Below are 17,411 nucleotides of genomic sequence, written 5' to 3'. Positions count from 1 at the left end.
ACAAACATTGGAGTCTATACAGCTTCAAGTAGGGACAAACATTGGACGTTATATACAGCCTCAACTGAAGACAAACATTAGAATCTATACAGCCTCAGCTTAAGACAAACATTGGAGTCTATACAGCTTCAAGTAGGGAAAAACATTGGAATCTATACAGCTTCAAGTAGGGACAAACATTTGAGTCTATACAGCTTCAAGTAGGGACAAACATTGGACGTTATACAGCCTCAACTGAGGACAAACATTATAATCTATACAGCCTCAACTGAAGACAAACATTAGAATCTATACAGCCTCAACTCAAGGCAATCATTGGAATCTATACATCTTCAAGTTGGGACAAACATTGGTGTCTATACAGTCTCAGTATTGTCTTGTACATATACAGCTTTTAAAAAGTATTTAACAACAGCTTTGGTTCTTAATCTGTTTTATTGATCATATATAATGTATTATATAACATAAGGTACACTGAATGTAGCAACCACATGCAGGAAACCCCTTAGATATTTTGTAAGAAAAATGGTAAGTGTCGAGTTCTCTGTAGCCACTCTATATGTATATGCATAAAGAACACATTTTTTCAACAAAGAATATATCTGTTTTATCTTGAAGGTTAGGAATGGACATGTACCCTATGACACCGATACAATATAATCAAAATAACAACACATTTAAATTTGTTAAAATGTTTGATAATATACGAATGGCTATTCAACAAATAGCTATTCAATGAAGAGTATAATAAATACAGTTTAAAATGGTTAAACTAAAATGACACATTTGGTCTTGTTTCGTACAGAAAAATGAATAGAATGAAGGTACACATAGTGTCAACATAAATACATACTATCCCAAAATAAGAAAATGTTATGATAAAGGTTGATTACTAACCACTTAACCTCATAAAAGTACATGTAGTTACAAGACAAATTTCAAGTATGTGGATGAAACAAATGGAACACATCCAAGTTAACTGAAGAATCTGACTATGTCTGGATTTATCTTATCTTGCACTGTCAAAGAATTTTTTTTCCATGTCCATGTTTAATGGAATATCATTACTATTAATATAGATATTCATTATTGTAGAACATACTTGTTATGTAAGTTAAAATAAATCGTGTTCAAATAACAAAGGAAACACATCCAGATTGACAACTGTAGTGTGAACTTCATTATTTCTTTACTTTCTATGTTAAGAGAACCTTTCTTTCTGTTCTTTGCCTGAAGAAATAAATAATAAAGATATAAATTAAAAGCATCCCCATTTATCAAAGATAAGCAGTTAGCAATTTTTTGGCAATCTTGCGCATTTATCAGTTTATATGCAATACAGGAATAAATGCTGTTAGCAGGAAATTACAAGAATTTCACATGTATAAAAACATTTTTGCACAAAGTTTAGTTGTAGAGGATCGTTTAGGATTATGATATAGTAATACTGGCAAATTGAAATTGGAATGCATGATACCTATTTCATGGCAAGATTTAAATTTTAACACAGTATTCACATACATAGAAGAAAACAAATACAACATACATATTATCGTTCTTCAATGCTGCAAGAAAATCCTTATTCGCCACCTCTCGAACACCATTTTGCCATGAGTAATAAAATCATAATATAAAAGAAAATTCTATGATTTTTTTTTCTTTTGTTGATCACTTTCAAAAAATCAAAGTCTTAAAACCTATTGTGCAAATATTAACATGTTTTTTTACAACAAAAGTATGCTATATGGATGGCCTGTACGATAGTATTAGGCAAAATATATTAAAACATACTTTGTGGTTTGCTTTACTGTCGTGATATTATATAAAGTCTGAAGCAGTTAAATATTCCAAAAAATCCAATAAAGAAAAAAGTCCAATTTTAGGATCACAATACACATAAAATCATATTGGAAAATCATGATTAAAAAAGTAGGTGTTTTAAACATTTCTTGTACATTACCAGACTATAAGACTCAGTCTTTCCTGCCTTCCCTCATCATATTGCTCTCAACAATCTGCATAACCTAAAATTATAATTGAATAATGCAATACTTGATAACTTTGTCATTATCAACTATGACTGAAAGTCTTGGTATAAAACCTTTCAGTTCCCATGTAGTCTTTGATATTCTTCAAGATATATTACAAAAAGAAAAGGAAAATCTTTGCTGTGCATGATATCTGATCTGCTTTCATTGCCACAATTAATGAAAATAAATTTTGGACAAATGGGAGCAATTCTCTCAATGTGAATCTGACATTGCATTTAGAATGTTATGCACCAGTCATTTGTAACCACGCCCGACCCAGTCCAGGAATACATGTAGTCAGGGAAATGGGCCATGTTTTTACCTTCCAGATGAACTGGAAGTGACATGTATAGTGTGGTTTTATCTTCGCGCAAAATATTGCTGGAATGGACCTTACCTAGGGTTCCCGGGATGTGGGAGCATTTGATTCGGTTTGACCATTAGTTCTTCGCTGCAGGGGGGAATTTTACCTTGGATAGGCTGGACCGAAAGTCAAAGTCCCCACTATTCCCCAGACCTGGGTTGTGGTTACAATTAACTGCAATAGTGACTTCAACTTTGAAGAAGGTTTGTGGATGTTACACTTGACAAAGTACCATTATGAACCAAACATACATAAAATTACATTCAAATATTCGTCTTTGATATTTCAAACGTCAAAGTAAAATCATATATCTTTTACTGTTAGCATACTTGATCCCAATCCTTTCGTACCACAGCGATACATCATGGTGACGGAAGTTATAATCCCTAAAAAGAGTTATTATACTAAAATGGGAGCTTAAAGTGCTATCCGGAAATGAAACTAGTTGAAATGATCGCAGTCAACAGTTTCATGGTTTACTTTACGGAAAAATTTAAGGCTGTATAGATTCCAATGGTCAGACACTGAGCGTGTATAGAATATAACGTCGACCTGTGCGGTTGTGCGCATGCTCGTAGCAACAAGCACAAACAAAAATAATAATGGCGTCCAATAAGACATTCGAAGATTTAGACCTTTCTCGGGAAGAAATTAAGCGAATAGAAGAAGCGTTGAAAGATGAAAAGTTCCGGAAAATGTTTGTTGAGTATGCGGAAGAGATCTCGAATCCGGAGAATCGCAAACGGTACGAGGAAGAAATTGCAATGATGGAACAAGAAAAGGGAATGGACGTGCAATTCGTTAACCCTGAACCAGGTCACACCATCAAAACTACTATTGATGGTAAAAAATCGTTCATTAACATTTGCAAGAACGATAAAATGGGGAAACCATCATCCCATCGACGAACCAATAATACAGGTGTCAGTGGTTTGCAGTGGCAGATCCCACATTCGTTTTCCCCACCTAGGGAAGAGTTCGACAAGGCTAAGAAAACTTGCATGGTGTATGATGTTGTTTTCCATCCAGATACGTACACCATGAGTCGTAATCAACAGTTTAGAAAGATGGTCGAAGATACTGCCATGGAAGGCATTGAAAGGCAGTTTGGTGTGAAGATTGACAAAAACAACATTCGTCATCCGAAGCTGAATTATAAGGGAGCACCCGTTGCAACAGTTATTAGATCCAGAAAAGGTGATAAAAAGCTTGCAGACAATAGTGGCCCTTTGGCAAACATGCCATATCCATATGGAGATAAAACGAGCGCAGAACTGGCTGAAGAAAAAAAGAAAGAAATTGCAAAACGTTACAAGGATAAAGCCAATCAAGAGAGTAAAACAAAATTTAATAAAAACACTAAGAAGGAAGACGATGGCTACACTACCCCGAAGTATACGATAATTCACCGAACAAATATGGACTTGCAGGAATATCGCAATGCGCCTGATTCACGACCATCCACTAGGCCCAAAGAAATTGTAGTCTCAATTGAACTGCCTCTGTGCAAGTCTGCGACTGGTGTTGATCTTGATATATTTGAAGATAAACTTTTTCTGCAGTGCCAGGAACCAGCATACAAGCTTGATTTGAAACTGCCGTATTTTGTTGATGATGAAGAAGGGTCTGCTAGGTTTGATAAGAGCAAAAAAAGTCTTGTCGTTATCCTGCCAGTTGTAGCAGTAGAGGTTCCGAGCATCCCAACTTTCATTGAAGAGGATGGAACAAATAGCGGTGAGAATGACGCACTACCTTCTTTGATAGAAGAACTTCCACCCCTGGAAGAGGTAGCTGATGGCGTTATCACTAATGATGAATTCCTTCCACTGGAAGACATCAAAGATTTGGACAAAGATACGCAGCCAGAATTGTTCTCAAAAAGCCTAAAGGCAGAATTGTCATATATCATGCCGCAGTATGACTTTAATCAAGACATTGAGACTGTTACCTTTATTTTCCATGTGAGGAACATCAAAGAAGATTCTGTGACTAGGTCATTTAAAAACCCTAGCTCATTAGAGGTGAAGTTCATCTCTGTTGGCTCAGGTGGTTTCCCCATGCACTACAGCTTCTTTGCTGACTTTGATCCTGCTAACAAGCTTGTAGCCGAGCACACTTCTGTTGATGTTGGGGACAAGAACACCACAGTAACCCTGCTGAAGCACAAAAGCTGCAGATCGCTCTGGAACAAGTTTCTGGCAGGCCCAAGCATTACTTCAACAGTGGTATGAATGTGATTTTCTAAATTAATTTTAAAGAAATGTAATATACCAATTTATGCAAAATCTTAATGATTCAGAAGGGCAAAGCATGCTAGCGCTTCTTAGTCATTACAGGGTTGTTATCTTTATAATTTCACCTCAACATTCCTCATGTTCGACATAATAGGTTTTTATCCCCAAAAGTCTTATTTGAGACAAAAATAGTTCTTGCACTAAAGTCGTGCACTTTAACACACACAAAAAACAACAACATAAAAATAAAAGGTCAGCAGCGATGCAAAAGTGGGTGGGGAAGGTCAAAAACTAAAACTTAGATACATGTTTTATTTAGCTTTGAGGAATGATCTTTTTTGGGAGTGAAACATTTATTCTTGGCGACATGTTTTTCATAAAATTGTTTACAAAAAGAAAGCCGATAAATGTTTTCACCTGTATAAATAAAAGATCTAGCTCACCCAAAGGCTTGTAAAAATGTGTTTACCTGACCTATTTTACGACTGGAATCATGCTGGACATTAACAGAAAATTTACTCATCATTTTCTCAGCTATTTATTGTTTCTATTTTTTGTAACACAAAATTTTATCTACAAAAAATTGTAATCTTTATTGATTGTAATGGTAAATTGAACTGACGTAATATATTTAATGATTTACGCATCAATGCATTTGGGGATTTTCCATACAGTACTCGGCTCGTGGTTTTATTACCTCACAGTGGAATCTCACACCTGCGATTGGCAGTATAAATAATTACCTTCAAATTTAAGCAGACGATATTTTCAAGGAAAAATCAATACACAAAAGGTTAAGCTTCAGTTTCATAAACATCTGGGATATTGTTAACAAAAAAAAAGATGCAAAAACGAAATATTGAAATGACCCTATTGAAATATGTGGGAGATGCGTTTACATCCAGTGGTGCAGTGTGCGAAATTAACCTTTTTTACCTGGTAGCCAATGGGGCTACAGACTTTGAAATTTCTGTAGCCCATACCAGATTTCCATAGCCCACCGGTTAACAGAAAAACACATCTTGAGTACCTTATATGGTTAAAAACAAGGAATGATATGACAACTGTACAATATCTTATTATATTTTGTATAAAATGCAAGTATGGTGGTTGTGTGGTCCTGTGTTGCCAGGGGGCTGGTGGTGGTTCGAGGGGTGTGGGGCTGGTTCTGTCAAGGCAGTTGGATTGTTGATGAAGGGGGAGGATGGAAGTACTGTCAACATGTGCTGCTTGTGGCATTAGTGACAGGATTTTACAAACATCTATTTCATAATTTTCGGTGACTAAATAATCCAAGTTTATTTAAAAAAAACACACAACAAAAACAACATCCAAACTTTGATATCTCACTAAAACAAAAAAAATAGTATTGACAGTCAGAAATATGATTTCCGTCAAAATAATTATTTTCAAGCAGTATATATATAATATACAGCGTATAATTGCTTGACAAGGGAGATTACTGCAACAGAAAATATCCATAACAATGAGAGATTATCCGGAAGTCAGTCAACGGTGTCGAGGTAAACATTTACCTGGCAATTTTTTTAACCAACAAGCCCGATGATTTCATCGCCAGTCGGGCTACCTTAAAGGATTTTTTTATAGCCTGAGTCAATTTTTGTCGCCACGGGCGATCGGGCTACCGTTAATTTCGCACACTGGTGGTGGATAGGGTCGGCCAGATGCGTTTACATCTGCTAATGAGCAATGTCGGCCTATCTCGTATACATGCGCTAAAGGGTTAATAAAAGGTTTTACTCTTCGATATCATAATTCAGTGATCGATATTAGCACAAGCCCGCAAGCCCTGCACTGGTAAAATGTCTTCCGGGCTTGCTCAAATTCTGAATTTTATATAGCAGGGCTTGTTAAAAAAATTGATGCCAAGCAATAGTATAAGAATTCGGGCTTTTTTATCCAAAAGTCTTAATTTCGATGACTAATAATTGTAAAAAAAATACCAAAATGTAAAAAAAAAATCGAGTCGGAGATCAGGTTCGAACCGGTGTCGCCAAAATTGCAGTCCTTTAAAAGTTGGAATATTAAAGCTATGGACCTAACTTGGTAATATCATGTGATAACATCGACTAGCCAATCACGCATAAGAATGAATTCTACTAGGTATACCAGGGATGGAAACTAACTTTGCCAGCATGGTTGCCCGTCTGGGCAACCAACTTTTGGGTTTTGGTTGCCCGTCTTAAAATCTATGAGCCCATATTTTTTAGCATGAAAGAACAATGTTAAATTTTATTTCCTTCTTAAAACCATATAACTAATCATTCACGACTGAAAAAAAAGTAGTCTTTCAAAAACTGCACAGTTGTCTTCAGTCTCTGAGAAGTCACTATCAGTATCCGAGTCTGAGCAACAGAAATCATGTTCTTTCTGTTGAACAGTCACTTGTTCAGTGGCAGCACCACTGACTGGTGTTTCACAATGGACTTAAGTTTCTGTTTTATCCATGTAGGTTGGTCTAACGTATACGTGGTCTACTAGTGTTCCAATGATTTATTGCATGAGTTGGATCAAACAGTTCGATTGATGGAGCTTCTAGTTTAATACATAGCAAGTTGTTCAAAACTGACTGTGACAAGCGTGTGCGTAATCTAGTTTTAATCAGTTTTAGCTGAGAAAAACCTCTTTCAGCTTCTGCACTTGATGGAGAAATTGTCATGATGAGATCCATTACAGGTAGGATGTTCTGGAATTTCTTGGACATGACCTCATGTATCTCTGCCCAACTCCATGGTAACTTGTTGCTACAAAGAAAGATACATTACATTCATACACTGACGGAAAAGTCGGTTATGTCTAAGATTTTTGTGCCAACTTGTGGATGATAGAAATGACAAATATATTCTTTGTAAATGAAGATGATATATGTATATTATATAATATTCAGCCATCTTATTTAATCAATATTCAGCCATAATTTTAAATTAGTGTTTCTGTAAAGCATTCATAATAATTGTTAGGTATGATAGTGTTGCAAAGAAAAGTACCTGTCAAGCAGTGCTTTTTTCAACATGGTCCACTCCATTCCGCTTCTTCTGGGTTCACACCAGCCTTAAGAAGTGTTGAATGGAAGTGCTCTAACAGCATCTGGAGTTCTTGGTCACCATAGTCTGCAAAAAAACATAACATAGATTAAACATTTGATCTTGAAGGTAAATGTAAGTGTATTGTATTAGTCTGTTCAGGATATTAAACAAGAATAAATGACTGTGATTTTGCTGTCTTATTTTAAGTTTATGTTAAGGGTGCAGTTTATCAAAACTAAGTTTCAAATGCTTATTATATATACAGTACATTCACGCGGAACTACCACTTTCCGTTTTCCTCAGCGGATTTTGGTCATCGCGGTCACGACATCCAATTGATCATAATCCTCTTTCCTCGGAGTTTTCACTCGTTCACCCACCGAGGCTGATCAGTGGACCGTATTATTACAATCGCCGCGTTACTCGGAGGTAAAAACACCGCGAAACTCGGAGAAAAACCAATAAGAATCTCCCACTGTATCTAATTTTGTTTAATTTATTTGATAATTTTTGCTACACCCGTAATTATTTATAAAAATAATTGACTTCGCTTACCTAATTTTCGGACATCCAAAGGACATCAATCGTAACTTTCACACTTGCCAAGTATCACAGACGAAGATTACATTCGGAACTCCTCGGCCATTTTTTCAAAAACAACCTCGGATGTATTTGGACGGTTTACATACTCAAAAAGTGGTACGTTTAAGTCCGCTGCAAGTAGATTGCGTAGTAATTTTATTTAGCATTTAAACTTTGTGACTTAACTGTTGGAATTCTTAATTATGTTTGCAATAATTCAATTCAATGGCAATCAATTTAAACTTATATCAATAAATACAACTCTGAAACACTACATTTAATTAATGATATAATTCAAAATTTTACGAACTATTTCAACTGATGTACTTGCATACATCCGAGGTTATTTTTGATAAAATGGCTGAGGAGCTCCGAATGACGAAGATTATTGATTTTTATCTTTTATCCTGGCTAGATTACCTAACCGTATACACCACTGTGACAAGTTAATTAATAAATACCCATCCTAAATGATGTATTGCATGTAGAAAGAGGAAGTGTGAAATATTTATTTGAGGATTAAATAAACAACAAGGGCAATCAAGGGATTAAGAAAACAAAGACATGACATTTCTGTAAAACGATCTGCCAATAAACTTTAAAACTTGTACCACACTTATAGACTGTAAGAAGCAATTATGTACAGTTATACTTATTGAATCATCAATAAAAGTCAACACATTCAATGATATAGGTAACTAATTAATGTGATAAATTAAAGTTGGAAATGCAATACTTAAATTACATTCGAAAACACCACTCAGACACATTAATCCTGCATAACAATATACATGCTTTCCATGAAATCCTCTGGGTAAAACTGTGAGTTATGTGACGTCACACAGTGTGACTGTTTGATCTGAAGCCGATAGAATGTGTTATTCATTTCAATGCATGTATAAAATGGTGTTTAATGGGATTTTAATTAACTTGATGAAGGATTTACACTAATATACGTAATAAATAAGTTAAGAACCATTGATAACTACGGATAAATTGATAAGTTGTAAAATGCAAATTAAGATATAATGACTGAAAAATATTCACACTTACAAAGTTCTCAACACCATGGACCTTTCATAGGTCCATGTCAACACCTTCATTACTCCAATTTAATTAAGTTCTCAACACCTTAATATAGTAAGAGAAAGATGACAACACAAACACAAATTCAAAGGCACACTATGGTCTTTTAATTACATAATGTGAAAAACAACAGATGTTAGACGATGCTGAGGCCAAATAAAAAATAGGTGCGTTTCAGGTAACACTTCCAAAAAAAATAGGGTAGGTAGGTCGGAATATTTTTTTATTTTTTTTTTGATATATTGATTTCAGTAACTGTTGACTCAGAAAGTAACGAAAATAAAAGTCATCAATTTTCAGGTTTATCGGTAGTTTTTAAACATGTTCCATGCTTCGAAGGAAACATTCTTTATTTGTCTGGTTAAATACTTTGACAATGATGGTTGGATTTCAACTAAGTTATGGTACACCACTCTGCTATTATTTAAGACTTTACAGGAACGGTTTTACTTTTCTTTATGCACCCTTTTGCTTTCAATCACCCTCTGTAGAATGCTAACCTCCCTGTAACATAATTACATGAAGAGTGGGACAGCAAATTTTCCATATAAGCCATCAGCCAAGGAAACCTCAATGCTGTCAAGAGGACCTGGGGGTTCAGGTTTGAAGAACAAGTAACATGCAGGTTTTATTGCCAAAATTGCACACTTAAGTCTGACATATCAATCCGAAAGTCAGTATCTGACACATTTGTATCTGACAAGAAAATATAGTTCAAGAATTGAAATATACCTGCCACACAAGCACAAACTACCCGTAATTATGCCCCCCTTCGAAGAAGAGGGGTATATTGCTTTGCACAGGCATGTCGGTCGGTCCGTCGGTAGACCAAAGCTTGTCCGAGTGATAACTCAACAATTCCTGGATGTATGGTCATCAAACTTCACATGAAGATTGGGCCTGATCAGTAGATGACCCCTATTGATTTTGGGGGTCATCAGGTCAAAGGTCAAGGTCACAGTGACCTTTAATGGTAAAATAATTTTAAAGCTTGTCCGAGTGATAACTCAACAATGCTTGCACCCATGGCCCTCAAACTTGACATGGAGGTTGGGCCTGACCAGTAGATGACCCCTATTGTTTTGGGGGGTCATCAGGTCAAAGGTCAAGGTCACAGTGACCTTGAATGGTAAAAGGTCGTCCAAGTGATAACTTGACAATGCCTGCACCCATGGCCCTCAAACTTGACTTGGAGGTTGGGCCTGACCAGTAGCTGACCCCTATTGTTTTTGGGGCTCATCGGGTCAAAGGTCAAGTTCACAGTGACCTTGAATGGTAAAAGGTTGTCCGAGTGATAACTCAACAATGCCTGCACCCATTGCCCTCATAATTGAATTGGAGGTTGGGCCTGATCAGTAGATGACCCCTATTGTTTTTGGGGGTCATCGGGCCAAAGGTCAAGGTCACAGTCATCTTGAATGGTAAAAGGTTGTCCGAGTGATAATTCGACAATGCCTGCACCCATGGCCCTCATAATTGAATTGGAGGTTGGGCCTGACCAGTAGAAGACCCCTATTGTTTTTGGGGGTCATCGGGCCAAAGGTCAAGGTCACAGTCACCTTGAATGGTTAAAGGTTTTCCGTGTGATAACTTGACAATGCCTGCACCCATGGCCCTCAAACTTGACTTGGAATTGGGCCTGACCAGTACATGACCCCTTTTGTTTTTGGGGGTCATCTGGCCAAAGGTCACAGTCACCTTCAATGGTAAAAGGTTGTCCGAGTGATAACTCGACAATGCCTGCACCCATGGCCTTCAAACTTGACTTGGAGAATTGGCCTGACCAGGAGATGACCCCTATTGTTTTTGGGGGTCATCTGGCAAAAGGTCAAGGTCACAGTGACCTAAAATGGTAAAAGGTTGTCCAAGTGATAACTCGACAATGCCTGCACCCATGGCCCTCAAACTGGACTTGGAGGTTGGGCCTGGCCAGAAGATGGTACCTATTGATTTAAGGGTACATTGGGCTAAAGGTCAAGGTCACAGTGACCTGGAATGGTAAAAGGTTATCCGAGTGATAACTCGACAATGCCTGCACCCATGGCCCTCAAACTTGACTTGGAGGTTGGGCCTGGCCAGATGATGGTCCCTATTGATTTTAGGGGTCATTGGGCCAAAGGTCAAGGTCACAGTGTGAATGATAAAAGGTTGTCCGAGTGATAACTCAACAATGCCTGCACCCATGGCCCTCAAACTTGACATGGAGGTTGGGCCTGACCAGTAAATGACCCCTTTTGATTTTAGGGGTCAAAGGTCAAGGTCACAGTGACCTTGAAAGCGACCTCGACAATTCCTGGACCTATGGTCATCAAACTTGACATGGAGGTTGGGCTTGCCCAGTAGATGACCCCTATCGTCTTTGGGGGTCATCAGGCCAAGGTCAATGTCACAGTAACCTTTAACGCAAAAAAGTTAACAAATCTTCTCCCACTGATATCTCAACAATGCCTGAACCTATGATCATTAAACTTGACATGGATGTAAAGCCTGACCAGTAGATCACCCTTATTGATTTTAGGATTCATAGAGCCAAAGGTCAAGGTCATAGTGATCTTGAATGGTAAAAGGTTGTCCGAGTGATAACTCAACAATGCCTGAACCCATGGCCTTCAAACTTGACTTGGAGTTGCATCTGACTTGTAGATGACCCCTTATGATTTAAAGGGTCATTGGGTCAAAGGTCAAGGTCACAGTGACCTTGAACGAAAAAAACTTGTCTGTGTGATAACTTGACAATGCCTGCACCCATGGCCCTCGAACTTGACATTTAGGTTTCTGGCGACCAGCTGATGACTCTGGATTTTGAGTTCATAGAGTCAAAGGTCATGGTCATAACACACTCTATCCTCACACTTTAATGGTCATAATCTTAAAACTGCCTTAACGGCAACAAATCAGCTGTCATTTCGGTCCATGCATATTTCATTCAATTGTCCATATAATCCTGACAACATGGCGCTCAGGGGGGGCATAATGTTTGACAAACATCTCTTGTTGTTTTTAAAAAGAAACTTACTGTACTTTGAAATTTTAATTATCTAATTATTTAATACTGTTTTAACAGAAGCAATGTACTGTAGTAGCTATGCACAAAACGCGGAGTTCCGCGATTAGGTCAATAAATCGATACGATCACCGGCGCTACCAGCAATAAAACCCTCCATAGAAAACGAGTAACTCGGTGCAACTCGGCAAAATTTAGCGAGGAAAAAGGTTGCGTACTCGGCGGAAATCCGCGATAAATTAAAAAAACCTCCCGAGTCACCGAGGAAAGTGGTAATTCCGCGTGGAGTGTACTGTATAAGCTTCACATTATTCAGTGTGTTATTCTTAATGAAATCTTGTCACTAATCTAATGATAACTGAACATGTTTTTCTTTCCTATATCATTAACTGAGTTAAAATAACAAAATAGACTGCTGCAAGCTAAAATAACAACAGAACAAAATAAAAACAGAACAACTTGCTGAAACAAAACTGTCATACATAACAAATGCAGTGAGACAAATATAACAAAACCAAATATGTAGCTCTTGAACAATTAAGACCTCTTAAATTATCCCACGATTTTGGCCATTGTTTCAAATCTGCAATTCTGGTTGCATGGACAACACCAGGACAAGAGAACTCCACTAGGGTCATATGCTTCCTTGCACTCACAAATTCAGAATCAGAGCCCTTCAATTCACCAAAAGTGTCTTGCTGGGTTACCTTTCTCAAATTGGGACCATCACTGTAATTATATTATTAAGAATTTCATGTTTGGTTTATAACCTTTACAAAAAAATGCAGCACTGTTGCAAGACCCTCACACAAGTAATTGCATTGTCTTATTAAACACATATCTTTCTGTTAAGATGGACAAGCCACAAAAATGTTTATTATGCTTGGTTAGTGAGTAGTAAATTAAAATGTGTTTAAACATTAGTAATACTTGACAAAGTTTATGCTCTGTCCATTTACCTGTCTGTGTACTTTCTGATAACTTTAATTGTTGAAGAAAGTTCTGCATGCTGACCCGCCAGTATAGCCTGTCTGTCTTGAAGAAGTTTAGACAACCGTCTCAAAGGACTCAGAACATCTAGCATGTAGTTTAGAAAGTAAACAACACTTTTGGACTGTAACATCTTCAGGAATGCCTTTGCTTTTGCTTTGGCCTCACTGCCCACCCTTTCTGACGTCTCGATCAACTGAAACATTTACAAGGAAAAAATGAAATTAAATGGTTGTAGAGTTTTATTGCTGCATTTTATACTTAAAGCAAAACTCCTACAATTTAAAGAGACACATGACAGATTTAACCTTAAAACAAAAGCTTTGCATTATAGAGATTAAATGTGTTATTAATTATATTTTTTAAATACTTCCAGAACAGATTAATGAATATATGGAAAGACCCTAATCTGTTACCTGCAAAATTAAAATAATGGTTTGTCTTAATGTACTGAAACTCTACCTGCTGAAGGTGCGCTTCAATGAATTTGTATGATCCAAGGACATTTGAGACTGCTCTCAATGTGTGGGCTATCCACCAAGTCCCTCCAACTCTGACTGGCATCAACAATTCACCTTTACCATCCTGTTTCAAGGCTTCAAAACTCCTTTTTAGCATGGATCTGTTGAGACTACTGTTATTGGTAAAAAAGGTAAAGTCCAAGTAATAGAGTATCAACAGTTTTCTCATACAGTTTCACAGATTTGGACATGTCCTTAATTGAAAGTTCCAGCTGATATGCCATACAATAAATGGTTATCAATGAAGGCTGATCCTTTCAGTAGAGCACGCACACCAGCTCTACAACCTAACATGACACTTGCCCCGTCACATGCTAGGCCAATTAACTTCAACAAAAATTCATTCCACTGCAAATGCAAGTTTTCGGATACAATTTCTTTGATCCCATTGACAAGACCTTGAGCGTCTGCTTTTTCTGATTTATGAACCCCAATAAAGAATGTCCGAATTTTACCATGCCTTGATGTTCTACAATACCACATCTCTTGCTCTTGAATTCCGTAGTCGGTACTACCATCGCCTATCAAGCAAACAAAGCCACATTTGGAGATTTCAGTTGCCACTTTGTTAAATTCTGTATCACCAATAGCATTGACAAATACTTGGGCAGATTTATGATTTCTGTTGTATGTTTCTCCAATGTCTAACCCTTTAACACAGTCTAAATCACACATCCATGAGAAATCAGTCAATGGGCGGCTGTTGATAACCACAATGCATGGCATGTTCTGAGCATATGTGAAAGCTTTTTAAATACAGATCTATGCATTCAAAGTTTGCAGATTTTGTCACCTATAGATTCAAATTTAGGCTTAGATTTTGCAACTTCAATAGATGCAGCCCTCTTATGGCTATCAGATGCTTCATGCTTTTTGATACTATCAACTTTCAGAGAAGAACACCCCGAAACAAAAGAGTGTGTACATCCTTGTGCAATACAGTATTCACACTGCATACCTTTTTCTTTCGCGCCATTTAGGAAACGCCACATTGTTTACAAAATGTCACAACAACGGTCGACTAGGGCGCCTCCATTACGATAAAGAATAAAACTAAAACGACCACTTTCATTGGCTGTTCAGGCCAGAGCATAAGTATCGAGCGATTTCATTGGATATAACAATAGCGCCGAGAGGGGTGAATGTATTGATCATTTGCTCGAAGCGAAAACAAGCGTCTGCCGTTTGATTTGATCTGTCATTTTTACAACAGGAATATTTGCAAAATGAAAAAGAAAACGTGTTCCCAAAAAAACTTATCGCCCGGCCAGACCATCTGAGACAATTAACTCGCCCGATCTGAAAATAACTCGCCTCGGGCGAACGGGCAACCGTTAGTTTTCATCCCTGTATACATACATACTGTAATTCACGTTAGCGTTCGGACACTCTAAAATTTCGGACACCCATAATTAATTCAAAAATAATTTATTTTGCGTACCTAATTTAGGGACACCCAAAGGTATAAATACCGCAATAAAAAACGTTCGATCTGGATAAATACGCGTCTTGCTCAATGAGTTTTCAACGGTAGGAATGATATTTCAAGCTTGTCTTTGTAATTAGTGAAACCTGATTATTAGAATGACGAACGTCATTGTTAGGGCGGGCGGCTGGGTGGCGTCAAACTCACCTATGAAACTGAATAATTTCAGTAAGGGTTGACATATCTTGACCAAACTTGGTCTATAGGAAGAGTTTATGGATACCTTTCATAGGATTGTGGTTGGGGTCCCTAGAATCAAGGTCCAGGTCACTGCTACTAAAAATAGAAAAATGGATGGAACTGAATAACTTTAGTCAGGGTTGACATATCTTGACCAAACTTGGTTTAAAGGAAGAGTTTATGGATACCTTTCATGGGATTGCGTTTGGGGTCCCTAAAGTCAAGGTCACTGTTATGAAAAGTAAAAAAACAGTTGAAACTGAATAACTTTAGTCAGGGTTCACATATCTTGACCAAACTTAGTATAAAGGAAGAGTTTATGGAGACCTTTCATTGGATTGCATTTGGGGTCCCTAGGGTCAAGGTCACTATTACTAAAAATAGAAGAATGGTTGAAACTGAATAACGTTAGTCATGGTTCACATAACTTGACCAAACTTGGTATATAGGCAGAGTGTATGGAGACCTTTCATTGGATTGCGTATAGGGCTTCTAGGGTCAAGGTCACTGTTACTAAAAATAGAAAAATGGTTGAAACTGAAAGTCAGGGTTCACATATCTTGACGAAGCTTGGTACGGGCGGTGTCAAACTTACCTATGGAACTGAATAATTTCAGTAAGGGTTGACATATCTTGACCAAACTTGGTCTATAGGAAGAGTGTATGGATACCTTTCATGGGATTGCATTTGGGGTTCCTAGAGTCAAGGTCTAGGTCATTGTTACTGAAGATAGAAAAACATTTGAAACTGAATACTTTTAGTCAGGGTTCACATATTTCCACCAAACTTGGTATTAATAAAGGAAGAGTTTATGGAGACCTTTCATGGAACTGCATTTGGGGTCCCTAGGGTCAAGGTCACTGTTACTAAAAATAGAAGAATGATTGAAACTGAATAACTTTAGTCAGGGTCCACATATCTTGACCAAACTTGGTATATAGGAAGAGTTTATGGAGACCTTTCATGGGATTGCGTATAGGGCTTCTAGGGTCAAGGATACTGTTACTAAAATAGAAGAATGGTTGAAACTGAATGAGTTTAGTCAAGGTTCACATATCTTGACCAAGCTTGGTACGGGCGTCGTCAAACTCACCTATGAAACTGAATAATTTTAGTAAAGGTTGACATATCTTGACCAAACATGGTCTATAGGAAGAGTTTATAGATACCTTTCATGGGATTGCATTTGGGGTCCCTAGAGTTAAGGTCTAGGTCACGGTTACTAAAAATAGAAAAACGGTTGAAACTGAATAACTTCAGTTAGGGTTTACATATCCTGACACAACTTGGTATAAAGAGTTTATGGATATCTTTCAATGGATTGCATTTGGGGTCCCTAGATTCAAGGTCACTGTTACTAAAAATAGAAAAACAGACATAGGCTGAAGTTCTTCTGTCAATCATTAAAAACCTGGTTTCGCCACATTGCGGCGTTTCTTGTTATTCTATTAGTTAGCTAATAAAATGACTGTTCTTAGTCCGCATATATTTACTTTGGCTTTGGTTATAAATTTACTTTGGCTTTGGTTATAATAGTTCATATGGCATATATTCAATGTCATAAGGTAGTTTATCTTTCTACCTTGTTAACCCGGTTTTCGTTGAAAACCTGGAATCGGTTGAGGTTGTCGTTGGGCGGGCGGGCGTCAAACATTGGTTTCTGTTCAATAACTTTAGTTAGCATTGATAGATATTGATGAAACTTGGTGTGTAGGTAGCTTACGGGAAGAGCTAGCTTGAGATTGCGTTTGAGGGGGGTGGGGCTAAGGTCAAGGTCACTGTTACTAAAAATAGAAAAATGGTTTCTGCCCAATAACTTTAGTTAGCATTGATAGATATTGATGAAACTTGGTGTGTTAGTTGCTTATGTGAAGAGCTAGCTTGGG

At 37.4% G+C, this 17,411-nt stretch overlaps 2 protein-coding genes and 1 long non-coding RNA gene across 5 annotated transcripts in view; 1 reads left to right on the top strand and 2 right to left on the bottom strand.

The window, feature by feature from the left end:
- Window positions 1-422: 422 nt before the first annotated feature.
- On the bottom strand, window positions 423-2,845 carry LOC128209665 (uncharacterized). The gene is made up of 3 exons (XR_008257049.1): window positions 2,724-2,845; window positions 1,547-2,024; window positions 423-1,230 (listed from the first exon to the last, which is right to left on the bottom strand). It is a non-coding gene; the product is annotated as an uncharacterized LOC128209665 (long non-coding RNA).
- Window positions 2,846-2,971: 126 nt separating this feature from the next.
- LOC128209203 (protein kintoun-like) overlaps window positions 2,972-17,411 on the top strand; it is a 73,648-nt gene continuing 59,208 nt past the window's right edge. For all 3 annotated transcript variants that reach the window (XR_008256954.1, XR_008256953.1, XM_052913137.1), the window contains exon 1: window positions 2,972-4,619. Coding sequence is in view for 1 of the 3 variants with exons in the window: in XM_052913137.1 (XP_052769097.1) it covers window positions 2,997-4,619 (1,623 nt within the window). In the remaining 2 variants the exon portion in view is untranslated. The remainder of the gene's footprint in view (window positions 4,620-17,411) is intronic.
- On the bottom strand, window positions 5,857-15,411 carry LOC128209219 (uncharacterized). Its single transcript, XM_052913160.1, has 3 exons — window positions 13,800-15,411; window positions 13,307-13,533; window positions 5,857-7,393 (listed from the first exon to the last, which is right to left on the bottom strand). Exons 1-3 carry the CDS (start codon window positions 14,025-14,027, stop codon window positions 7,108-7,110), a joined length of 741 nt encoding a protein of 246 aa, XP_052769120.1. The 5' UTR covers window positions 14,028-15,411; the 3' UTR covers window positions 5,857-7,107.

This window comes from Mya arenaria, chromosome 11 (genome assembly GCF_026914265.1).
Source record: "Mya arenaria isolate MELC-2E11 chromosome 11, ASM2691426v1".
In the NCBI taxonomy this organism is placed as follows: domain Eukaryota; kingdom Metazoa; phylum Mollusca; class Bivalvia; order Myida; family Myidae; genus Mya; species Mya arenaria.
This window is presented reverse-complemented; position numbering and strand designations above follow the sequence as displayed.